This window comes from Lissotriton helveticus, chromosome 10 (assembly GCF_964261635.1).
Source record: "Lissotriton helveticus chromosome 10, aLisHel1.1, whole genome shotgun sequence".
Lineage (NCBI taxonomy): Eukaryota > Metazoa > Chordata > Amphibia > Caudata > Salamandridae > Lissotriton > Lissotriton helveticus.
This window is the reverse complement of record NC_136071.1, coordinates 73,384,898-73,412,396: the sequence shown is the minus strand read 5'-3', so window position 1 is coordinate 73,412,396 and position 27,499 is coordinate 73,384,898. Positions and strand designations below refer to the sequence as shown.

The 27,499-nt window shown below is 44.6% G+C and overlaps 1 protein-coding gene across 1 annotated transcript in view; it reads left to right on the top strand.

The window, feature by feature from the left end:
* Nucleotides 1-27,499, top strand: part of USP11 (ubiquitin specific peptidase 11) — a 452,733-nt gene that overhangs the window by 306,653 nt on the left and 118,581 nt on the right. Inside the window, exon 14 of the mRNA XM_078664784.1 lies at nucleotides 23,746-23,858. Within this exon, the coding sequence (XP_078520910.1) occupies nucleotides 23,746-23,858 (113 nt within the window). The remainder of the gene's footprint in view (nucleotides 1-23,745; nucleotides 23,859-27,499) is intronic.

Here is a 27,499-nt window from a genome sequence, read left to right as displayed (position 1 = left end):
CCAAACTGCCAAGCCATGTCTTCCCTGGACCGAAACAAGCATCCTGGGACCGATTTGGGGTTCATAACCCTCATCAGCCAGGCTATCTTGAATCCAGTGGCAAAGTGAGCAATTGACTCACGTCTGGGCTTGCTCACTCTGGTATCGCTTTGTTCACCAAATGGTGGTGGACAGCGACCAAAACAAGAAAAAAAAATAGAAAAAAAACAATGACAATTCCGGGCCCAACTACTAGATGGCGGAATAATACACAGCATGTGAATCCAGAAAATTCTATAAGCTGTAAAACTACTCCTACTGGTGATAGAGCGCGCAGGTCACCCGACTCACAATTTTACCACAAGCGCATCGGGCCCATAGATTCAATTCACCATATTTATTAATCGGGTAACCTTACACTCTACCACCAGTAACCCTGTTCCTTCCTATTCATTTTCAATGTACCCGACTTACCAATCCACTGTCACGGGTACCTATAATCACAATGGATCAGGAAGCTAGCTGCAAAAGAAAGGCAGACACCAAAATACAAAAATCATACTTTATAAATTTCACTCATGTAATAACCACAGACTCAGGAAGTTTTAAAAATCTTTATCTAAACTTTGTCAGTTTCAGAAAGCATAAGGTTCACAGTAAGCAAGCTGTCTATAACTAAGACTATAAAGAGCACGTATCCATATAGGAAGTAGATAAGACCAACCATTTATGAGTCTAAAGGGAAGGTAGGAACAGGGAACATACTAATATAGGTTTCAGAGCTTAGACTCAGTATGATGTCTAAAGGACGGGAAAAATAAGGAACATACTAGAATTTCACAGTGAAATATTTCCCCTTGAAGAGGAACTATAGATAAGGTAAGAATGAACCATACTAGTAAGACGGTGTAATCACTTGAATCGACTAAAGGATGGGTAAAGAAAAGGAACATCTATATTGTATGAGTACTTATAGGATGGGGAAAAAATTGGAACCTGCTAGTATAACAACTACAAGGAAGGACTTTATCATTTGTCAGCAAAGGGAAGGTAAGAGAAAGGAATAAAGGGCAAGTACGAATTTATTCAAAGCAAAGAAATGTAGAGTGCAAAATGGGTTCCCTCAGATTTTTATTTACCTAGAACGGTGTGGAGACCAACCCTGGCCACGGGTCAGTCAAGGACAGGAGAAACCCCAAGGAAGGACGGTTGGCAGTAGGCCAGCAGGTGCAGAATGGACACCCCAGGACAGGACAGGAAAACCAGATTAGGATCAGGACAGGACCACCAAGATAAGACCAGCACCTGCAGTTCGGAAGCAACTCCTGCGCTCCACCCTCTCTGCAGCTATCAGTCAGAACTCCGATTGGGTTATCGAATTTCCCAGCAAAGTGCTCCGCCAGCACTTAAGGTTTCCAAAACCCCGCTGAGTCTATGGAAATTATGGACAGAGTGCTCCGCAGCTCTCTGTATCAGTCACCTATTGAGTGCGTTGGGTCAGTGACAGGTCAGCTATTCGGACAAGTTGGACAATTTCTCTAGCTATACATAGGCTAGTTATACTGTTTTCGGGTCAGTGTACCACCCCCCAAATGGTGCAAGTGTAAGAATCCCCAATTTCGATTGGTCCTCAAGTAGGACAGGTCAACACACCAACCAGGATTAACTTCTGCAAGCCTCAATTTGCATCTTCTGGGACCGCCTATTTGAATTTTGGGGTTCCCATGACATATTCTACAAAATACAATGGCTAATACAATTAAATATACAATTGTTACAAAATGCAGTACAATTCAGCTTCGTCCTGCTGGGTCGCAGGTCAGTTCTCATGAGCATCTTGACTGTGGCTGCCAGCTGGCTGAGTTCCACTGGTACAAGGTTTTCTTCCCTCTGCCAGGGTGACATGCGCAGTAGGGACATCTAAGATGGGGTTTCAGACACCTCCCAGGCCCAAAGGATTTGATACATGAAAAGTAAATGAAAACAAATTAGAACACAAAAATAAATGAATACACTGTATACCAGGAATCCCTATATGACTCCCCTTACTTTATATTAACTATAGCATTAATATTAATGCAGAACGAACAGCAATGCAGAAAGCGGAAGAGCAAGCTTTAGCATGTGAGAACACAAAGCGGCCATTTTGAAGCTAGTGCGCAAGTGCAAAGATTCCCACCAGAACTGCAAGTACGGCACGTCACGTGAGAGTGACCAACGCATGCGCAGAAGAAATTCCCGCCAAGCAGCGGCCATTTTAGTGGCAAGCGTTTTAGGATAGGTAAACACATAGGCAAGCGTTACTGGGACACCCCAAATGTCAGAATAAATGGGATATTAGTGAGACAAACATGTTGATTTAGTTCATTATAGTTATTCGAGGTTCTTGAATACAAGCAAGCCGCTTTACGTGCGAATTCTTGCTCCATCAATCCCCTCTTTGATGATATTTTATATCATCACAAATCAAAAATAGAACCAGATGCCAACTTTTCACAATTTGCCCAATTCAATTTCTTCAAACATTCGATTCAGTTTCTCTTTGGTCTCTTTATTAGGGTGAGAATTTTTCACCCTTTTATAAATCTGATTATTCATTTCCTCTAATTCAAGTTCATCCACATTTCTTTTCATTCCTCTCTGGTTCACAGTGTACTTCTTTTGGTGCTTTCGACATTTACAACAGATGAATATGATGAATATCACTAAACCTATTCCTGCAATTGGCATCAGTACTTTAATCAACAAACTTCTACCTAAATTAGCAAACTAATGACCTACGGCAGAGAGACCATCAGTAAGTCTCTTCCAGGCACTGTCAACCTCCAGTGGTTTGAGTTCCTTCGCCAAATTAGTAATGTTCCTTACATACCCTTTGACCTCTACACTTTTATCAGGTATGTAAGTGCAACAATGTTGCGCTTTCAACATTCTGCAGACTCCGCCCTCTTTTGCTAATAGCGTATCAAGAGCAAGTCTGTTTTGTAAAACCATTGATCTGACCGCAACCATTTCGGTATTGACCATCAGGAAACCTCCAGCAGTGTCAGTAGATAACCGATCTACTACTGTTGACAATTTGCAAATTCTGTGTGTATTCAGAACCACTCCCACTGTAGGTATCATTGCACTAAAAATATCTCCTACAATTTCAGCAGCACTTTCTCTTTTATTACGTACTAATTGGTTAGTCTGTTCAGTGCTTCCAGTGATTTTCCCCACATGGTATATCTTTGGGAAGACAATACCAAGATAGCAACTCCCGTACCAATGGTCGGGCAATTTGAAATAAGCCTTGTTCCCACATATAAAATAAATTCCAGGAAACACAGGCTCTGTCCCATCTTTGAAAACCCAACCTCCAATTACCTTGTAATTATGTTCGCATTCACTGGAACTAATGAAAATATTGTTATAATAACTAGTCATTTCTCTTTTAAGACAGAGTTTCCCCTTCTTTTCGAAATCCAGAAGCATCGCAGCATTAGCTCCACCATTTGGGGTGCTCCCTATACTCTCTGCCCACTTAGGAACTTTGTGGTTCTTGTCCTTGGCTTTCTTTTGGAAACCCTCTCTTCTCTTTTCTACCATATCCAGAAATTCTTTCTCTTTTTCATGTAATGAACAGGTTAGGTTATTTTTGTGTGCATCATCTATATTAATTTTTCCTACAGTTAGAAAATAATCACTCATGTATTTAGCTACATCTCTAGTCGTATGTACAGGGTTCAGGTTTCGTCGGACAGGAAGTTCAGAAAATGTCACGTCAAAGTTTGAGTAATAATACTGTAATGGTCCTCTTTTATAAAATAAACTAGTTAGTATACTACAGAAAATTCCATATCTTAAGGGCAAGTGGTGGTAAGTCACACCTTCAGCTACAGAAGTGGGTAGCTTCATGCAGACATAAGTCGTCAATTTCCGTAGTTTCTACATAATGTACTAACAGGTTTGCGAAAACATTTAAATGAGTTTTGTTCTTAATCTTGTTAAAGTGTAATCCTTCCTCATCTGGTGCTTCTAAATCTAATTGTCTGCGTTTCATGCTAAGTGGTACAGTGTCATCAGGTAAGTTATTGTTTGGGTACAAACTCGGGTTCTTGCTCATCATGGAAGGAATAGTTATTGTTAGTCCTATCCAAAGTATCAGTACTAATGCTACACTACATAAACATACTTGGCAGCATGTTTTACAACAACTTCGTCTTGGCCTCCCATTCTCAGAAGAATCAGACATTTTCGCTTAAAAAGAAGCTTCAACCCCTCCTTGTAACTCTGCACAACTTGCTTACTCAAGTAACTTTTCAGGGTGGTTCTGCTTCTTCTTCAATCTGTTCAGCAATCAATTCTTCGTCACTTTCAGTACTTTCGTCACTTAATTCCAGATTTTCAAATTCTTCCAGTACATAGTAAGTCCATTCAGGGCTCGAATACTTGTTATTCAGCTTTTTGATGCGAGTACTTCTTCTCCTTTGCTTTGTCACCACTGGGTTAGTTTGACTCGAGACCTCCTTTATTCGTTCAGGCTCCTCGTTTATCATCTTTAGACGCAATCTCAGCCTTTTTACAAATCTAGGTACTGAGTCACCTTTCCTCAGTCTCTTAACTGGCACTGTGTCTTGTCCTTTTTCAAACACTCTTTTGTTTTCTTTCAGTTGTGGCACAATGGGATCAAGTTCGTCTTCTGTATTATTCCCTAACTGACTAGGTCCAGGTCTTTCATCTGTTTCTTCTGCCTGGTCCCTAAACTGGCCTTGTTCAGGTGTATGCTGATTTTGACTCTGATCTGTTTAAATTTCTTCTTCCTGAACACAATTGTCAAGTCCTAGCTGTTCCTGTTCAAGCTCTTCAAATTCTTGATTTTCTTCTGCATGAACTTCCGCCCTTATTTCTATCTGTCCCTTTTCTGGTGCAGGTGTTCTGGGTGGAGTGTCAATTACCTACCCTTTCCCTATCTGGTCCTCTTCAGAATCCGATTTAACGTGGATTTCGATGATCTGAGTAGCTTCTTCTTCCCCTGTCTCGTCCTCACTATCCCAATGTCTATCTAACTGGGCTTGACTTCTAGTTCGTATAGGGTCGATTGTCAGATCGATTAATGGAATCCACTCTTCTTGACTGTAGCTCGGTTGTTCTTCAGCTCCTTCAGGACCGATGTCTTGGGATCCTTCAGCTGTGCAACCTTCAGCCTCAGTTTCGTCAGGTTCAGTCACTTTCTTCGTGTGGCTGGCATGGATCCAGCGAGGTACTCCTGCACACTTCACAGCTGTGGTGGTAACCAGAATCACCTGTCGTGGCTTTCCCCACCTGGGTTCGAGGCAACTTTTCCGAGTGTGCTTCTTTATTACGACCCAGTCACCTGGATTCAGGCCATGGGCTGGAGTCGTTGGCCTGGCGACGTCTTCTCCCCCAACCTGGCGAGAGATAGAACGTACTTGGTCAGCCAGCTCTTTACAGTATTCCAGTACCAAATCATCAGATATACTTATTATTTTGTATCCTGGCACCCATGCTTGCCGCATTGCTCTTCCCATCAGGATTTCATGGGGACTCAAGCCCGTGTTCCGATCTGGAATACTTCTGAGTCCCATCAACACAAGAGGCAGAGCATCTGGTCATTCCAGTTGAGTGTATTCACACATCTCTCCCAATCTTGACTTGATTGTGCCATTTATCTGTTCTACCACTCCAGAAGCCTCTGGACGATATGCACAGTGCAGATGTTGCGTGATTTTGAATGCTTCACAGATTTGTTTTATTATTTCATTCTGGAAATGACTTCCTCTGTCAGATTCAATTAAGACTGGGAAACCGTAACGAGGTATGAGTTCCCTAAGTAATAATTTTGCTACCGTGATGCTGTCATTTCTACGTGCAGGGAAAGCTTCCACCCATTTTTAAAACAGGCAGACAATAACAAGTAGGTATTTCATTCCTCGACAAGGGGGTAACTGAATGAAGTCAAGTTGTAGTCTAATAAAAGGGCCTTCTGCCTTTCCAATTTTCCCTGGCAAAACTATTGTTTACTTTCCAGGATTAAATTGTTGGCAGGTCAAACACCTCTGGCAGAGTGCCTCTGCTACACTTCTGAATTTCGAATTGAACCATGTCTGGCGGAACATGCGAATCATCGCATCTCTGCCTACATGTGCATCTCCGTGTATCAGCCTAGCCATAGGAGCAAGCATACAGTCTGGTAACACAGGCATATCATCAAGGTAAACAATGACACCATCTGCACTTCTCCTACGACAACCAAAGCTTCTCCATCTTTGTTTCTCCTGTGGCTCTGCTGCTTCCTGTAAGTCTCTCACATCCTCCCATGTATTCACTCCCTCTAGCATCAAAAGTTGGCAGCTGCTTCCGTTTCCCCCAACCTTTATATTGATTGCCATTTTGTATTTTGCACAATGTTGGGCTAACTGGTCAGCATATCGATTACCTGCTGTCACATTGTCGTCACCAGATTTGTGAGCAGCACACTTGACCACAGCCAATTCTTTAGGTAACTGGATTGATTCCAGTAAATCCTGCACGTATTTTCCATTTCGGATAGGGGTGCCTGAAGAAGTCAGGAACTCCCTCTGTAGCCATAATTGGCCAAAGTCATGCACAACCCCATAACCATACTGGCTATCAGTGTATATGGTTATTCTCAAATTTCTCCCAAATTTACATGCTTTTGTCAATGCAATTAATTCGGCTATTTGTGCAGACTTGACTCCATACAAATAGGATGCTTCCACTGGACGCCCTAGAGTGCACACGGAGTCGGCAGCACTTAGGCAACCATCCTCATGTCTCATGCATGAGCCGTCTACAAACAGCTCATAATCTTCACAGCACAGAGGGCTCTCTCCGTCTGGGCGTGGTTTGGTACTGAACTCAGTCAAATCAATGCAATCATGTGCAAACTCTTCCCTCACCTCCTCTGCAAATGAGCTAGGACTCAGTGTTTCCCAAACTGTGGTCCGCGGACCCCCAGGGGTCCGTGACACATTCCCAGGGGGTCCGCAGGCAACAGTTTTAAAAGCACAGAAAAGTTTCTTGTATAATTAGCAGCTTCGCAGCAACAATAAAAGTGTCAAGATAAAACCAGTGTTTAATGTACCTACTGGAGCGTGAGGAGAGTTTTGTCCTGTAGCAGCTTTGACTAAACTAATGTAGCACAGAGGGTTAATGTGCCTACTGCAAAGAACGTGTAACATGCATTTTAAAAAGCAGCATTTTATGTGCATAGGTTCGTGGTTACTACTTTTGTCACAGAGATTCTTTTGTTACTGTGCACTTCAAAAGTGACAATCGTAATGTAGCAGAGGGACCTATAAACTGTCATCAAAGAGCTGCTTGCAAACTTCAAGGTACCAGTTAGTAACTTGTTTTTCCCAGTTATTCATTATCCTGATGTTGCTAAAAAGATTTATTTGGGTGGAAATACATTTTTAATGTTAGTCAGTGCTAGCCACTGTGTTATGTTCTGAATCCTGAGTTTGTGCTTTTCCTGACCAAGCACTCTTTAAACATTTTATATACACACAGTTTTACATGTATTTTCAATGTCTCTATATGTGTGTGATGTAAAGTGCTCTGACATCCCTTGGAAGGGGCATTCCCTTTGCAAATGCATACAAAATTATTTTTTAAGGGCAGGCAGTGGTCCCAGGGACCTCTGCCTGCCCTAAGAAAATGAAACGAAAACGTTTCATTTTTTTTTTTTTTATTTTTTTTTTTAAATGCATGGTAAATGGGCTGCATTTTTTTAAACTGCTTTATTTAAAAGCAGTCCCAGACATGGTGGCCTGCAGAGCCCAGCAGGCACCATACCTAGGAGGGCTGGCATTCCCAATAGGCTTGCAAATTGCAAGAGGCTTATTAATATTAATGAACCTCGCAATTTGCGACCCCATTGGGAATCCGAAACAGTGTTAAACCCACTGTTGTACATTTCATTTAGCGACTCGCAATTTGCCACTCGCAATGTGTCGCCAATTGCGAGGCGCTAAATGGAATGGTTCTACATCTGGCCCCAAAATCCTTAGGGGCAGATTTACAAGCCCCTTGCTCCTCTTTTACGCCACCGCTGCGTCACTTTCGTGATGCAGCGGCGACGCAAAAGATGCGCCATGGTGCAGGGTATTTACAACGTGACGCATCTGAGAGATGCGCCACGTTGTAAAGCCCTGTGCCAGAAAGAGGCGTTCCGGCGCAGGAACGCCTCCTAAAAGTGGCTGAGTGAAATCTACAAGATTTCACTCAGTCACTTTGGGGCCCATGCTGCGTCAAAACCCTGCGCCTGCTTAAAGCAGGCGTAGGGATTGATGCAGCATTAACAAGATTCGCCCCCCCAGAGCATTGCTGGAGCTGTGTCGCGCTTGCGACGCAATCCAGCAATGCGCCACCTTTACGGCACAGATGCATCATACATCTGTGCTTTTTTGCCCCATGAGGCGCAGCATTGTAAATGCGGTGTATCAATGGTGGCGGAGGCATGGCGCACAATAAGTGGCGCATCCCTGCTAATATGCATGGATGCGTCACTTATTGTAAATCTGCCCCTAAGTACTTTGAGTATTTGTTTTGTGTGCACACGTGTGTATTTTTTTCGAATTACTGTTTTAATATTTGAAATTTAACTCCTACAAATTGCTTGGGGGTCCCCGGCTTCCAGTGGTGACTCAATGGGGGTCCTCAGGAGTCAAAAGTTTGGGAACCACTGAGCTAGGTAGTAAGGTAGCTGGATTCAGAATGTTACATCGTTCAAGGGTCACGTTTCCTTCACCTACAAGGATTCTCTCATACTTAGTCAGCCGACTAGGTGTGAGATACTGGATCTTTGTTCTTGTCAGTAAAATTACAACAGAGTGTGGAACATACACAGTTACAGGATGTCCCATAACAATGGACTCACTCTGTTCAAGACTCATGCAAGTTGCAGCTACAGCTTTCAAACATCCAGGTAATCCAGCTGCTACTGGGTCCAATGTGGAAGAAAAATATGCCTCTGGACGTCGAGTCAAACCATGAATTTGGGTCAGGACTGAAAGTGCACAATTATCTCGTGTGTCACAGAACAATGCAAAATCTTTTGAGTAATCGGGCATTCCTAATGCAGGAGCAGTACACAGACATTCTCGTAATTTTGTAAAAGCTGTCATGCTTTCGTCATCCCACTCTACTGGATCACTTGCTCCTTTCTTTGTCATTTTTATCAATGGTTTTGCTAGGACTTCAAATCCCACAATCCACTGCCTACAGTACCCTACAACTCCAAGGAACATTCTGATTTCCTTCTGGGTATTTGGCAATTCCATGTTTCGAATTATCCTGATTTTTTCCGTGGTGACTTTTCTGATACCTCTTTCTATCTGGTGCCCCAGATATTTTACTGATGTGGTACAGAATTGCAGCTTTTCTGGTGATACTTTATGTCCTCCTTCACCTAAATGATTCAGCAAGGCAATGGTGTCAGTTACACAGTCTCTTCGACGCTACCAATAGGTCGTCTATGTATTGCAGCAAAACGTATTTTCCTGGCAAAATTAGGGTCTCAAGACACCTTTTCAGAATCTGATTAAAGATTGAGGGGCTTTCTGTATACCCCTGAGGGACGCGATTCCAGACATACACGTGACTGTCGAATTCAATTGAGAAAAGAAATTTGCTTTTTGGATGCAATGGAATTGAAAAGAATGCATGACAAGTCAATGACGGTAAACCATCCAGCATTCCATGGAATTTGGTACAAAATTACTGCAGGTTTTGGCACGACAGGACAACAAGGAACCACAATTTTGTTAACCTTGCGCAGGTCCTGTACTACCCTGTACTTACCACTAGGCTTTTTTATTCCAATTATGGGCGAATTACATGGGCTGCTCATCACTTCTTGTATGATATTTGCTTTTAACAATCTTTTTATCTCAATGGCAACCCCTGCCTTTACTTCTGCACTCATTTTGTACTGTTTAATATTTGGGTATACTGCATTTTCTTTTATGGCTATTTTGATTGGGTCAACATTTTCCATTAATCCTACATCTTTTCCAATAAAATCCCATACTTCTGGTTTCACTGTTTCTTGGAGCTCTTCAGGTAAGTCTTGTATTGTCAGTCTTTTAATTTCTGAGTCGGGTCTTGCTAACATTAATTTGTAAATTCCATCTTCGTCTGGGGTCTGAATTTCGATGCGATTTGGTGTGCAAAAGATAGTGCAGTTCATTTTACACAACAAATCTCGTCCTAACAAGTTTACACTACTGGAATCACAGACAACAAACCTATGCATTTCTTTAAAATTCCCAATTTTAATCTCCATTGGTTTTGTAACTGGGGTACTAATTAGCTGATTAGAAACGCCCACTACTTGGATCGCTTCTCCCGAGAGGGGTAGGTTTGGAATGTCTGCTGTTCTCACAGTAGAACGGGTAGCACCAGTGTCCAACAGAAAGGTGACGTCATTTCCCTCAACCTTTCCTTCAATGTATGGCCCTGACTGGTCCACCGGCAAGGAGGTGCCAAGCACGCACTCCTCGTCCTCCCCCCCCCTCAGGCACCGTCAGTAGGTGTCATCACAGAGAAACGTGTCATTCAACAAAAAATTGTGAAATTGTTGTATTTCTATTTTCCCTTCCTTCCCATACTTCGGTGTCTTCATCCTGTTGTGCTTTGTTCCTATAATTTTGTCTAGGTGCACGAGGCAACTGATTCTGCTTTACCTGTTGCTGGGTCTTTCGTGGTTTCTCATTCTGCGTCTGTGGATTGAAATCAGTTATTTGAACATTACCATTCTGTGCATGTGGACACTCGTCTCTCCAGTGACCTATCTGACCGCACCCATGACAGGGGAATTTCTTTTTGGCCTCTTCTCTGCTCATTTTTACTCTGGGTTTTCCCCCACCCCCGGGGCCTTGATTCTGATTATTGGTCAATTTATTTAGCTGCTGTTCTTGATGTTCTGCCAATTTTACCTGAGCCCACATGACTTTTTCCTTTAACTCTTTTCGTTTATCTGCCAATTCATCCTCACAATACTTAGCATACTTCAGGACCTCATCAATTGGTTTAGACTGCCAGCAGATTTTATTGTCTTTGATCCACTGGGAAATCTCAGGTCTTAATCCTAGCACGAACCTATAAATGAAATGGGTCATGTCTTTCATTTCAATGTTGTCTAGACTACTGTACGTCTTGAACACCTGTAACAGTCGTTAGTGCACAGTTTCATCTCTATTCTGGGTAGTTCTGTCTATTTGGGTCCAATCAGTTTCTTTTGCAGGCACTTTTCCTTTTAAATGTAGTATTACCTGATTGTACTTTTTCATTACTTCTGCAGAAGGAGCTCCTGTGTTTGGGTCTCTCGGGTATTCCTCACTAGGCCAATCAATAGCAATTTTACATTCTGTCCACAAATCTACGGGAATCACAATGTCAAAGAACCCATCCAAATCTTTCCAGAGACACTTCTGGACCTTCACAAATCTCTCAACCTGTCGGTACCAATCTACAGGTTTTTCTCGTAATTTTGGGAAGTCATTGGTAAAGGACACAATATCCTGTCGGGACCATGGAACATGGACATACTTTCCACCTGGCACTTCTCTCATAGGATAACATTTTTCTGCCTTGTCTGCTTCTTTTAACACGTACTCAGAAGTCATTTGTTTTGATCTAATTTCCTCCTTTTTCTTTGCCCACCTGGCTTTCCATTTTTCTAATTCTCCCCATTTTTGTAACAGGTTCAACAATTCTCTGATCTGTACCTTTTTCCCTGACACATTAATGTTTTCTAAATCTCTATCGGAGAACTCTGCTCTGTAGGGTTTCTGCAATACTTTAGATTTTCCAATATCTATTCCCATACTAGCCGCGGTGTCCATTAATTTCTCATGGAACACTCTGGTATTACGGGTGATACTTTTGCAAATAAACAGAAATTCTTCTTCAGTAAAGGTATTCAGTCTGTCTAACCCCACATTTCCAGCCATCAGTTCTTCCAATTCTATTCTTAATTTGTAAATATCCAATGGTTTCGTCTGAGGATTTTGTTTCTCTAATTCTCGACTCCATCTTTCAATTTCTTCAGGAGTCACTACCGTGGCACTTCTAGTATCCGTACAGGACTCAATCTGCACTTCTCTTGAAGTGAAAGGAGTGTTCTTTCTCTGTGAACCCCTCTCTGGCTCCCTTACTGGCAAATCCATCAAGGAAATCACAGATTCACATTCACTTGCCTTATCATCTACAATTAATGGCTCTTTTCTCGGCTGTACTACAGATGGGGTAATAATTGGAGTCTTTGGACTTCCCGGTTTATCCCCATACAAAGGAACAACTGGTCCAATAGTTACTGGGATTGTCAAAGCTTCAGGACTTGTATTTAGTTGGGAGATTTTCTGAATTAATTCTGTTCTCCGTTTAGCTAGAGCCTCTCGCGCTCTATCCTGTAGTGCCCTTTCCATGGAGGTTTCATGCAATATTTGCGGAGTTAGGGTTGGAGTATAATTCGGGGCAGTCAGATGTGTCATACTTGGTCCCTCACCATAATTTGGTTTTAGGAATGGATTTCCTGTACTTAAGGGTCTGGACTCTTCCTCATAAAGAGGTCGTAGACCAGAGTCTCTCTCACTTAGGGGTCAAGATCCTTCACTATAAGGGTGTCTTAGACAGGTGTCTCTCGCACTTATGGGTTTTTGAACCTTCATTATAAGGAGGTGGATTCTTCATTAATAATTCCTCCAAATAATCATCATCTGAATCCCCACAGGTCATCAAATGCTTTGTTTTCTCTGTCCTCTTCTCTCCCATGGGTGCTTCTAGGGTTATTACAGGGTACAGTCCTTCTACTATCATGTTCTGTCTCCACTCTTTCATTCTCTTCTCTCGGGTTTCTTTTTTCACTTTAGGATACCATTTGGTTAACCCTTTGTCCATACGGGGTTTGTCTCTCTCAAAGGCCTCTATCTCCCATTCTTCTAAGGCCTCATATTGCGTTAATCTAGGTCTGGGATGTAAATCATTCATTCGGGTTCTCAAATTGAACAGAATCCTGCTATTAAATGTACCATCTAACTAAAATGCCAAAATTCCGTCATTTTTAGTGTATTCCACCCAATTTTCCAACCATACACAAGAGTGATATCCTTTATCAAACATCATGAATGATGCGGGAGTATTGGGTGGTGGAATGACAACTCCTTCTCTAGTTTTGATAGGCTTGTCTTTCTTGAAATAATTCTTTACCTTTTTTACTAAGGTCATTTTCATCTTATTTCCGTACATAATGCTACAGTTACGACCTTTCCACTTTTCTTTAGCAAACCCTAGATATCTTGGATCAGGTCTAGTCTCCGGAGTATACGTATGCCACATATATTTTCCGCCAGCTACCTTGTTTACAAAATCACTTCCAATACAAAGGCGTCTTTTATTTTCGTGCGACCAATCAAATGCGCGATTTCAAATAACCTCAACCAATGAGTGCGCGGCGTTTCTCGTAAACGAGTTCTCACACTCCTGTGCTCACCCCTCCATTACAATTCCGCCTCAGCTACACGCCCCCGCTGTTTTGACCAATACCAGCGCGGCACTGAGTGACGTCAGCGCAGCTCCGCAACTGACTCCCTCCTGCACAAGGTAAGAAACGCTTCAATTTCTACCAAGTGCTCTATTTAATTTACAACGTAAACACATTCGCCACTGTACTAGAGTGTCTAGAAAGAAAAGATTTGTTTCACTGCAAGTAAACTTCTTTTATTTACTTTTCCAATACGAGTAGATCCCTTCTGCCTACTCTTCATAAAAGCATTAGTGAACCTGCTACTCCTTCGACTCATCCACTTTGGGATATATACTAAGCCAAAAGTTTCACTAGTGAACTCCTTTGCTATCAATCAAGCTTAGACGAACCTGCTACTACTTCCGTGTGACCCTTACTAGGTTATATCACAATAGAAGTTTTGCCAGCGAACTCTTTGCTACCATTTATTCAAACATTTATTCAGAAAACCCTAATTAGTGCTTCCAGTTCTGCCTAACCTGCACCAATTTTCCTCGAGCCACTGACCTCACTGCGACGTGGATTCTTCTCACCACCCGCTACTCTGCCCCCGGGGATTCCAGACAAACCTATAACAGATCACCAACGAGTTTTGTTAGAACATATATATCAATATATCACAAGAAAAACAATTTAAAACATTTCATAATTTTCAAAACAATAAGCAATAATTTGTACAATCGATCGATCTAGCAGCAATTAAAAAATTCACAATTTAGCAGCAAATAACCTATCTACCTATCCTAACTAGTCTTACCTACCTTTAACTAGTCCCTAACCATTTCCTCTGCTACCAGAAAATTACTGATAGAGTGCACAGGTCACCAGACTCACAATTTTACCACAAGCGCATCGGGCCCATAGATTCAATTCACCATATTTAATAATCTGGTAACCTTACACTCTACTACCAGTAACCCTGTTCCTTCTTATTTATTTTCAATGTACCCGACTTACCAATCCACTGTCACGGGTACCTATAATCACAATGGATCAGGGAGCTAGCTGCAAAAGAAAGGCAGACACCAAAATACAAAAATCATACTTTATAAATTTCACTCATGATATAACCACAGACTCAGGAAGTTTTAAAAATCTTTATCTAAACTTTGTCAGTTTCAGAAAGCATAAGGTTCAGAGTAAGCAAGCTGTCTATAAAGAGCACGTATCCATATAGGAAGTAGATAAGACCAACCATTTATGAGTCTAAAGGGAAGGTAAGAACAGGGAACATACTAATATAGGTTTCAGAGCTTAGACTCAGTATGATGTCTAAAGGACGGGAAAAATAAGGAACATACTAGAATTTCACAGTGAAATATTTCCCCTTGAAGAGGAACTATAGATAAGGTAAGAATGAACCATACTTGTAAGGCGGTGTAATCACTTGAATCGACTAAAGGATGGGTAAAGAAAAGGAACATCTATATTGTATGAGTACTTATAGGATGGGGAAAAAATTGGAACCTGCTAGTATAACAACTACAATGTAGGACTTTATCATTTGTCAGCAAAGGGAAGGTAAGAGAAAGGAATAAAGGGCAAGTACGAATTTATTCAAAGCAAAGAAATGTAGAGTGCAAAATGGGTTCCCTCAGATTTTTATTTACCTAGAACGGTGTGGAGACCAACCCTGGCCACGGGTCAGTCAAGGACAGAGAAACCCCAAGGAAGGACGGTTGGCAGTAGGCCAGCAGGTGCAGAATGGACACCCCAGGACAGGACTGGAAAACCAGATTAGGATCAGGACAGGACCACCAAGATAAGACCAGCACCCGCAGTTCGGAAGCAACGCCTGCGCTCCACCCTCTCTGCAGCTATCAGTCAGAACCCCGATTGGGTTATCGAATTTCCCAGCAAAGTGCTCAGCCAGCACTTAAGGTTTCCAAAACCCGGCTTGAGTCTATGGAAATTATGGACAGAGTGCTCCGCAGCTCTCTGTATCAGTCACCTATTGAGTGCGTTGGGTCAGTGACAGGTCAGCTATTCGGACAAGTCGGACAATTTCTCTAGTTATACCTAGGCTAGTTATACTGTTTTCGGGTCAGTGTACCACCCTCCAAATGTTGCAAGTGTAAGAATCCCCAATTTTGATTGGTCCTCAAGTAGGACAGGTCAACACACCAACCAGGATTAACTTCTGCAAGCCTCAATTTGCATCTTCTGGGACCGCCTATTTGAATTTTGGGGTTCCCATGACATATTCTACAAAATACAATGGCTAATACAATTTAATATACAATTGTTACAAAATGCAGTACAATTCAGCTTCGTCCTGCTGGGTCGCAGGTCAGTTCTCATGAGCATCTTGACTGTGGCTGCCAGCTGGCTGAGTTCCACTGGTACAAGGTTTTCTTCCCTCTGCCAGGGTGACATGCGCAGTAGGGACTTCTAAGATGGGGTTTCAGACACCTCCCAGGCCCAACGGATTCGATACATGAAAAGTAAATGAAAACAAATTAGAACACAAAAATAAATGAATACACTGTATACCAGGAATCCCTATATGACTCCCCTTACTTTATATTAACTATAGCATTAATATTAATGCAAAACGAACCGCAATGCAGAAAGCGGCAGAGCAAGCTTTAGCATTTGAGAACACAAAGCGGCCATTTTGAAGCTAGTGCGCAAGCGCAAAGATTCCCACCAGAACTGCAAGTACGTCACGTGAGTGACCAACGCATGCGCAGAAGAAATTCCCGCCAAGCAGCGGCCATTTTAGTGGCGAGCGTTTTAGGATAAGTAAACACATAGGCAAGCGTTACTGGGACACCACAAATGTCAGAATAAATGGGATATTAGTGAGACAAACATGTTGATTTAGTTCATTATAGTTATTCGAGGTTCTTGAATACAAGCAAGCTGCTTTACGTGCAAATTCTTGCTCCATCACTGGTAAGTAACCATTTTGAAATCCTCCAATCTAGCCTCTAGGGCAGAGATCTTCAAACTTTTTGATGCCGGGACCCCCTTGTTAAACCTTTTTAGGCGTAAGGACCCCCTTCCGACAAAAGTTTCTAGAAACTGGTACTCATCATCAACTTTTGACAACCATAAATGCGCCTGTTAGACCTCATCACATCCATCCATCCATCCATCCATCCATCCATCATTCATCCACCCACACTTTCACACGTCAATCCATCCTTCATCCATCCACCCTTTTATCCTTCCATTCATACATTCATCCTTTACCCATCCACCTTTCCATCCATCCACCGATCATTCCTCCACCCACCTTTTCACACATCCATCCATCATTCATCCATGCAACCTTTTATCCATCCATGCAACCTTTTATCCATCCATACATCCTTCATCCATCTACCCTTGCATCCTTCCACCCATCCACCCTTTCATCCATACATTCACCCACCCTTTCATGCATCCATCCACCATCATTCACCCCCCCACCTTTTCACACATCCATCCATGCATCATTCATGCAACCTTTTATCCATCCAATCACCCTTTCATCCTTCAATCCATCCTCCACCCATTCATCCTTCATCCATCCACCCTTTCATCCATCCATCCACTCATCATTCATCCACCCACCTTTTCACACATCCATCCATCCTTCATCCTTTCATCCATCCACCCATCATTTATCCACCCATCTTTTCACACATCCATCATTCATCCATGCAACCTTTTATCCATCCATACATCCATCCTTCATCCATCCAACCGTTCATCCATCCATTCACCCATCATTCATCCACCCATATTTTCACACATCCATCTACCCTTTCATCTACCCTTTCATCTACCCTTTCATCTACCCTTTCATCTACCCTTTCATCTACCCTTTCATCTACCCTTTCATCTACCCTTTCATCTACCCTTTCATCTACCCTTTCATCTACCCTTTCATCTACCCTTTCATCTACCCTTTCATCTACCCTTTCATCTACCCTTTCATCTACCCTTTCATCTACCCTTTCATCTACCCTTTCATCTACCCTTTCATCTACCCTTTCATCTACCCTTTCATCTACCCTTTCATCTACCCTTTCATCTACCCTTTCATCTACCCTTTCATCTACCCTTTCATCTACCCTTTCATCTACCCTTTCATCTACCCTTTCATCTACCCTTTCATCTACCCTTTCATCTACCCTTTCATCTACCCTTTCATCTACCCTTTCATCTACCCTTTCATCTACCCTTTCATCTACCCTTTCATCTACCCTTTCATCTACCCTTTCACCCACCCTTTCATCTACCCTTTCATCTACCCTTTCATCTACCCTTTCACCCACCCTTTCATCCATCCATCCATCCACCCTTTCATCCATCCATCCATCCATCCACCCACCCTTTCATCCATCCATCCATCCACCCACCCTTTCATCCATCCATCCATCCATCCACCCACCCTTTCATCCATCCATCCATCCATCCACCCACCCTTTCATCCATCCATCTTTTCTGTGCCTCTCTCATGTACTTCACAGGTCTTTAAAAGACCTTTTACTTGTTAATGAGGCTTTGATGTTTTTCACCCCTCGGTGTGAATTAGGCCTCCGCCGTGAGCACCCTCAATCAGCCCAACGCCAGGAACTGAACTCTCTGATAGAATCTGCGACCCCCTTCCAAGGACTCCACGACCCCCCTGTGGGTCGCGCCCCACAGATTGAAGACCTCTGCTCTAGGGTCAAGGCCTTGGAAGCCATCGCACTGCATGCTGAATGACCCTCAAACATGCGTATGTTAATACCAGCTTGCTGCATTACCCATCTGACCCATCGGGCGATAGTTGGCGAGGAAACCGCCTTATGAGGTTTTCCCAACGCGATGAGGAGTTGCCGCTCCCCTAGAGGACGAAACTCTGCTGATATATTCTCATACACCTAGAGGCACTCCACGACGCACAACTAAGGGGTTTCGGGAAGGGCTGGGTAGGAAACGGTCTTGGTTCCACATTTTGTCAGTCTGCGGACTGTAAAAGTAACACCAGAAGGCGAGAAAGTGCACCCCGTTACATCTAGGGCTCACACATTAGAGACCCTTTGACAGATAATCAGGCAAAGCAACTTAGCCTATAGACAAGAAACGGTTGGGTTGCCAGTCAAAAAAAGGTTTAGAACCAAGGTGAAGTCCCACAGCGCCGAATACCTAGACTCTGAAGGAAGAGATAGGCGTATACCCCTCAACAGTTAAGATACAAAAGGGTGCTCCCCGATCGGAGAATCGTCCACCAGAAGATGCCCAGCCAAAATAGCGGAGCAAAAGGAATTGACCAACCTGTAGGCCAAACCTTCCTCTGCCAGGGAAGCCACAGAATTGTGAACATAAATTACATCCTCTGCCACAGGACCGAGGCGCCAATGCAAATACCAACCGGTCCATCGATTCCATGAGGATTTGTATAGTGTGACCATGCTATCGGCCCAGGCTCTGGATAAGAATCTCTCCGCTGCGCCTGAAAGGCCTTGAAGCGGCCATTGTCCCCTGTAATCCTCCATGCCGTGAGTGACAGCGAACCCTCCCCCCCCCCCTCTTCAGGATCAAAGGATGAGGTAGATGATCCGATTGAGCAGTGTCTCTGGAAATAGGGGGAGAAGGATTGGAAAATCCCAGGAAAGTTCCAGAAGAACCGGAAACCAGACTTGAAATTTCCACACCGGGATGACCGTCACCACATCTGCCCTCTGAAGCCTGACCTGTGCCGAGGCTCTTGTAAACATTGTGAACAAGCGAAACACATACCCCCTCTCCAGCGACCAATCCTGAAGAAACACGTCTGGGGCTACCGCAAGGGTATCCGGCTTCGAGCTGAAAAACCTGGGCATCTGATGGTCCATCCTGGACATAAAGAGGTCAACGGTAAAATGACCCCACCTCTCCTGAAGGGAAGAAAAACACAGTTGAGTGGAGTGTCGAAGGGCTCGAATTCCCGAAGTTGCAGGACTGGAAATCCGCCACCTGATTGGCATGGCCTGGCAAGTACTCTGCCGTGCCCGAAATCCAAAGATCCAGGCAGTATTGCCAGAAATTGATGGCGAGGTCAGAGAGGACCTTCGACCAAGTACCCCCCAGGTGATCGATGTATCGAACTGCCGATACGTTGTCCATCTTGAGAAGTGCACAAGCCTGGAATGAGGCTTTGGTCCAGCATTTGACCGTGAAGGAGCCCACCTACGGCTCTAGATAGTTTATATGCATCTGTTGTTTGTGAGGAGACCACGACCCTCCGGTGGAATACTCTCCACATCTGGTGCCCCAACCTGATCTGGTGGCGTCTGACTGACCATATCTGGAGCAGACTCTAAGATTACCCGTCCGTTCCAGGCCTCCATGTTGGTCAACTACCAACCGATCTCGGCTCGTGCTTCCTTTGAGAGGGCTACCGCCCAAGAGTAGGAAAGGCCCTTGTGCAGGTGCACAGCCTTTAGCCGTTGTAAGACACGATAATGGAGAGGACCGGGAAAAATTGCATGAATTGAAGATGATAGAGGCCCACCAGGCGGGTTAGATGGCGCAGCGAGACCCGCTGTCTGGCAACTTGTGGCAGATCTTTGCCACCCATTGCGATGGGTGGCTGAGAGTAACCTTGACGGAGTATATCAAGAAACCCAGAAAAATGGCCTTCTGACAGTCAGGAGGGATTTGGGTTCATTGACCACAAAGCCCAGGCTCTGTAGAAGATCCACCATGGTCCATAACTGCTGTGACTGGTTTTGAGGGCATTGTGCCATGACCATGATGTCGTCGAAATAGCTAAGCCGGAGTCCCTGAGCCCGCAGGTGCTCCGCGACCGGCCTGAGAACCTTCATGAAGCACCACAGGGCAGATGAGTCCGAAAAGCGGGGTGGTGAATTCGTATGTCTGGCCTTGCCACCGGAACTGCAGAAACTGCGGGTGAGGAGGAAAAACTGGGATTGAGAAATTGGTATCCTTAAGGTCCAGGTGCACCATCCAATCCCAGGGATGAAGAACATCTTGCAGGAGGTGATTCCCTTCCATCTTGAAGTGGCGGTAGACCAGCCACTTGTTGAACTTGCGGTGATAGATAACCGGGCCCTAGCCTCCATCGGCTTTGTTGACCAAGAAGATATTGCTGATAAAACCCTGTGGATGCGGTATGGACTAGTGAGGTGGTTCACAGCATACCAACACAAAACTATTTACCGCATTCAACCGTAAAAAACAACCACAAAGACCTTAAACATACAGATAAGGGAAAAAGCCATTTATCTTGACTGCGAGCAGCGAAGAAAAAGGCATAGTGGACATGGATGACAGACTGGTACTACTCTGGTTCGCCCTGAGCTTATTGAAAGGAGTAGTTTAGTACCAAACACTCCTATATTCAGTAAAGCCATCATGGTGCTGTGGAGTTTGTTGTCGAGTTTCCAATCCCATGTACTCCCTATGACTTTTCTAGCACTTAAAATATTAGGAAATGGTGCCCAATATTGTAGGGGCTTATCTGTTCATGCGGATATGCCCTCACCTGTAGTATAGTGCACCCTGCCTTAGGGCTGCGAGGCCTGCTAGAGGAGTGACTTACGTATGCTGTCAGGCAGTGCTATGTCGACTTTGTCGTTTTCTCCCTCACAGGGGCATGCCGGCTGCAAGGGCAGTGGCATGGTCCCAGGGACACTTCAGCCTCCAGGCCCTTGGTCCCAGTGTACCATTTAGTATGGACTTACAGGAGGCACAAGTACCAATTGAGGGATTGCTGTAGGAAAGGAACTCTGGAACAGGGGACGTTGTTGGATGGGACCCCGTTCACTACATTTGAAACCACTTCAAAACCAGGCAAAAGAGGCACTTTCTCACAATTACTATTGGGGCAATTGCGATTCTTTCAACAAGGGAAAGTTGCAATTTGATGCAGATCAAAATCTCTTCCATCCTTGTTAATGTCTTTCCATAATTCTCTTGCAATACGTCATCTATGTCTCTACTAATCCAGAAGTTTAAATATTTGACTGAAGTCTCCTTCCAGCACAGTGGGAACTCAAGAGACTGCAGGTCACCTGCGTGAGGTTAAACATATCTGACCTAGTCCAGTTTATCGTCATCCCGGTGAGGCAGCCAAACCAAATGAATTCCTGGACTACTGACTGGACGTTAGTCGCAGGGGCATACAGCGTTATGTCATGGCATACATGGATATAAGGAACCTCCTAGTAGTAAAGTCAAGAGCACATTGCTCGTAAGGTTGACGTAGGTAGGCCACCAAAGGCTCTACAAGCTATTGCAGACAGTAGTGCTGATAAGGGACAGCCCTGCCTAGTTCCCCTGCTAATGGGTGGCGATGAGGTCACCGCTCTATTTGTGCGGATACACGCAGTAAGCGCCTCCTAGAGGAGGCAGATCCATATTAGTAAGGTGCCACCGAAGCCAATCTACTCTAATTTCTTAAAGACCTACTTCCATTTGACCAAATCATTCTTCTTGGTGGAGCTCAGGAAGATTGCTATGGCTTGTATCAGAGAGTCCAAAGTGTGTAGGAGCGTGAATGTGATTCGCAAATTTTGGGCGGTAGAGTGCCCTGGTATAAACTCTGACTTAGCAGGCCAAACAATGTCTGGCAACAGTGCGGCCAGTCTATTAGCAATCAGTTTGGCTAGTATCTTATTGTCCACATTAATCCTGGAGAGCGATCTGTACGAATTGCATCGCTCAGGGGCCTTATCTTGCTTCAGTATGGTGACTATTATGGCTTCTATGGCTGGAGCCAACTGAGGCATAGACCACCGGAAGATGAGTTGCCTGTATGTGTGCATACACTCTATAGAACGAGAGCGACAGGCGATCTAACCTTAGTGCCTTATCTCCCGGAATGCCGCTGATTGCCTATTCTGCCTTATCCACTGTGAAGGGTACATCCAGATAGTGTCTTTGTGTATCATCTAATCACAGCAATTGTATGGAGGAAAGGTAGCTGTGTATTTGTACCGCAGTGTGTGTGGCTGTCGCCTAATATAGAGTACTGTAGAAGCATAGGAAGTTTTAGCTATGTTATTGTTGTTAGCATAAGTCTTGTCTTGTTCGCCTACAATCTGCTTGATATATGCGCTGGCCTACAGCCTGCGAATCTGCACCACTCCCACCACCCCAGATTAGCTTGTTTGGGGAAAATCTGGCCACTCAAAGGGCGTATTACTGACTAATTATAACCTATCCCGGCAGAGCCTCACTGGCATGCGGCAGTCTTTGGTGCCCTGCTCTCTGGTGAGCCCGGAGGCAGTAATTGTTTGCTTACATAGGGCTTAATGTCTCTCTTATTGTGCCAATATCACCAGTCATAGCTAGCTTTCCACAATCCGCATTCTGATTTCATAACGCATTATGCTTCCCTCCAGAACTATGTGCTTTCCTAGTCCGCGGCAGCTGGAGATGTTACTTGTGTTCATAAGATTTTTTTTATATGAACCTATCTTTGGGGCCAGTTTGATATAACCAGCCAGTGTGGAGGCTGACATGTTTATAGAGATTTTACTCATCTGGTTCCCTGCTCTGTGCGGCAATGGCTATTGACACACATGGATTTGATAAAAATACCCATCTCTCTCAGAAATACCAAAGCAGTTAAATTCTTGAGGTTAGGAGGGTTCATTAAGGAGTACTTCACGTTTGATATTGCTTGGGTCAGGTAACATGTGAGCGGACCTAGCACGAATACCTAACCAGTGTGTTCTGATGTTCTTCTGTGCTGTGACAGACTGGTCTGCCCACCACCCTGCCTGCCTGCCAGACAGCACAGCATTGACACACTGCTCACAATATAAGCGTTGCGCCATCCAGAGCATTAGCTGCCTTTTCCATGGATGCTGTCCAGTAGGAAGACTAGTTTCTTCTTTCAGGCTCCGCCTCCACTACCAGCCGTCACTGTAAGGCAGTGAGATTTCAAGCAAGTGCATTTTTTTAAAAGCTTATGTTGCAGGGTAAGCAGATTAAAGTGCAGTCAGTTGAAAAAAGTGGAAACAGGGTAGGTTGTGCCACTTTGGTGGTTAAGCTTCTTTTTACGTGGGAGCTCTCTGATAGGAAGACTACTTCCTCATTTAAACGTCTGCCCCTTCCATAGGTCTTCACCGCAGTGAGGCCTCAAGCGAACTTGGACCCTGAGAGATTTTTATGCAGGGCAGTGTTATTTTTAAGTGAATTCAATTGTACAATGTTTTGCCAATGTATGTCTTTGTAAAACTAATTTATTGTTCTAAACTCTGATATGTTGCTTTTCTTTCCAGTCGATATGTGACACGGCCTGACTCTGATGATGAGGAAGAGGATGATGAAGATGAGGAAGACAACAGTGAGGAGGAGGATCTGTACAACAAACGGACTAATGGGTTGAGTGAAGGTAAGATCCCCAATAGTCTAGGTTGATGATTACTGAACATTTTGTCTGAATGTATCAACAACAAGTGATGGAGGTGCAAAACTTCCATTATATTCCCTTTGCCTTCAACATTTTCAAAGACCAAATATTGGTTTTATTTTACTCTAGACAAAATGTTCTTTCCCTTATGAGATCCTTAGTGTTGATAAAGAATTTCTGTTTATGTACAGGATCTTAATCTAAGCCGAACTTTCCAAAGTGAGGGGGTGCCATATAAAATAAAGAGCTTGCAAGTACCAATGTGCATAATGCCCTGAAGGTCTTGAAGTTTGACACATCCCTTCACAAAGATATAAACATCCTTAAATTAGAAAAGCCCACGTTCATTGGGTCAGATTAGGTCATCTGAGATTCTCTGTGAAACTGCTTTAAAGTTTTCCATATCCAAATGTCTCTTACTCTTATATAAACTGCAATAAGCTACCACAGGTTACGAATATTTATTAGTATATCTCTTCAGCACTTCTATTGTGCTGGGAACTGGACTGAATCTTGAATTCTTAGAATTCATGTTACTGCTGCCCAGCATACCTTTCTGGATCACTCCCTACTCATGGCTCCTGTCAGGTTAATGTACCTGTGTAACTTTTACTTGACAGACCTTATCCTTGCGCTGGTGCTAGCTTCCACTATCAAACATGTTGTTTTCTTTCCCCACACTGAAGGCTACTTCAAGCCTCTGTAACCTCCCGGGAGTCACAGACTAGCTCCTTTAGGATTTCTCTGCCATGATCTTTACTTTGGTTCCCGCTCCCATTTCTGGATTGCACTCCTGTAAAATTGTGATGAACACATAGGAGGAAATTGGGTGCATTATATGGAGGATCCATTGAAAGTTATCTAAATCCTTTCTTTACCTTAAGATAAAAAAAAATCCATTCAAACTGTCCGTGTAATGTTTTTTTTTTAATAGGACACTACATAAATTGAGTTACTTTCCTCTATGGTCCTGAAGAATTTGTATTTTCCTTTCCTAACAATAAGAAGCATCTCTTCAGCAATTGCAATTCACTGATGATGCAACATGTAAAGCAGCCACATCTATTCATTGCTGTATATTTGTTATACACCTCTTGCCTGCATACAGATATCAAAAGCAAGATAAATGTTGGCTATTAATATGAAAGTCTTATGTTTGTAGTAAGTGTTGGGCTCCGACCTTTGCAACTTTTTGTTCGAAGACGTATTTCAAGGCAGCTACTCCTCCCTTAATTGATAATTTACATGGGCACCGGCTTTTTTTTTTTTTTGTCAACTCTTTTTATTGGCATTTCTATTTCATATGCAACAATTCATTACATGCACCATGCACATCAAGATACTTTGTCAACAGTGTCCAGTTATCAGTGCACTGACAGTGCTGAGTGCTGCTAAGGTGCTAATACAGTACCACCCATCTGCCGGGTGACTAAGTCTCAGGCGCTCAGACATGTCCGCAGTTTGTGAGAGTCTTTGCGTTCCTTTTGTGCGTAGAGAGACAAGTCATGCATGCGTAACTCAGTTGCAATCGTAACATTTTGCAAGAAAACAATAACAAAATACGGCATTGTCACTAGGATTCAATGCAAATCGTCCCCTCATTCCCGTCCCCGAGGCCCGCCTCCCCCTCCCCGTTCTGAAGAGGAGAAAAGAAAAACAGGTTAATGTGTGCTTGTCCCCTCACTCTGTCTTACCGACTCTCCCGTCTCCCCATCATGTGCATGCGTCACTAAGTCTGTTGCATCCTCCCAGCTATCCCGCGACAGGCCCCATCTTGCATGCTAATGGCAGTATTCGCCGCGCACCCCTCCCCGCTGCCATCTATTCGGTCCGTTGTCCCCCTCCGCCCCCTCAGCTGTGCCAGTCCCTACCGCCTGCAGTGCGTTAATCATGCCCTCCCAACGTTCCTCCATGGGTTCTCTGCGGAGCCCCACTGTTTCCTCTCTCCTAATGGTGGTCCACTCCGCTCGGGCCCACGCCAGGAGAGACAAAGTCCACGCCTGCACACTGGGCGAGTCACTTGCCTTCCATCGTTTTGTGAGGAGTCGCACCGCTACAACCATCCCCAGGTCTAGAAAGCGGGACAACGCCTTGTCCTTAGGTGACCGCTTGAAGTGGTGCAGAAGGAACTCAGGCCAGTTACAAGGGATTGTACGGCCAGTACATTGCGCGAGCCGAGTTCCGATGTCCCTCCAGTAGCTACCAAGCCCAAGGCAGTGCCACAGAAGGTGAAGGAGGTCCGCATCCAGCTCGCCACACCGAGGGCAGGACGCATCCGCCCTATGAAAGTACTTGTTGATTGAGGTGGGGGTGAGATAAGCCCTGTGGACTATATATACTTGGATCTGGCGAAAGCGCATGTTTCTGGGGATGCGCACCGGGCTTTTAAGTATCCTCTCCCATTCTTTGTCAGCCAATGGGCGCCCCATATCACACTCCCATTTTCCGCAGAGAGGGGCCAGGTCCAGCTCCGTATGCGTCCACAGGGACGCGGCAAACCATTTAATGAGGTGTCTGCCCCTGTCCATGACATGCAGGTATTGCATCGTCAAGTGCTGTGGCGGCCCTTCCGCAATATCACCCCATCCTATCACCATCCGGGCCGTGAGGGACCTATGCATGAGGAATCCCCCGGGAGGGAGCCCAACCTCTGCTGCCAGCGTTTCAAAGGGGATCAAGACTCCGTCTTGATATAAATCGCCCAGCGTCTGAACAGCCGCCTTCTGCCACTGCTCTAGCATTTGGCGCGTGAGAACACTGCACCCCCTGGCGAGCCCTCCAGTGGCACCGCGGGCGCGTATGGGAGCACCTTCCTTGTGAGGTATAGTGCTCTGCGGTAGCATTTGTATGCCACCCCTAGCAGAAGCGGGGCAGGTCTGGTCCTGATCGCCAATGGATGAAACAGCGTGGTGATCGTTTCCAGTGTGTAGGGTGGCTCTCTCGTGGCGGTGTCCTCTCTCCCCCTGTCTGCTAACCAGCAGGCAATCCATTGGAGTTGCGCTGCCAGATAGTAATGCTCGAAGCAGGGTCCGGCGAGGCCACTTTTGTCCGTGGGTAGGAACAGTTTCCCTAGCGCCAGGCGGTACCGGGATGTGCCCCAAATAAAGTCGCGCAGGGTCCCATTGAGTTTGGAGAAGAAAGACGCAGGCACGAACAGAGGCAGATTCACAAAATAGTATAGAAGCCGAGGGAGCACCACTATTTTGGCCAGGGCCACTCTACCTGTGGGCGTCGGGGGGAGCGTAGACCAGAAACTCATCTGTGCCTTGAGCGCCGCCACCGCCCATCAGGTCTGCTGGCTGTCGGTAGATCTGGATCCCCAGATATTTAATCGTGTCCGCTCGCCACTGCACTCTCGTGCCCTGGAGGCTATACTCCGGATCTGCAACCTCGCTTTTAAAGGCATAGAGGCATGACTTGCCCGCATTAACTAGGAGCCCCGAGAGATCGGCAAAGCGACTCAGCAAGGGGGCAAGCTGTTCCGGCATGCTTTCCACATCTCTGACAAAGACTAATAGATCGTCAGCATATAAGGACACTTGATGAACACCGTCCCCTAGCGGAGGGCCGTCAGCCAGGAGTTGCCTCATGGCCATCGCCAAGGGCTCAATGGCTAGCGCCAA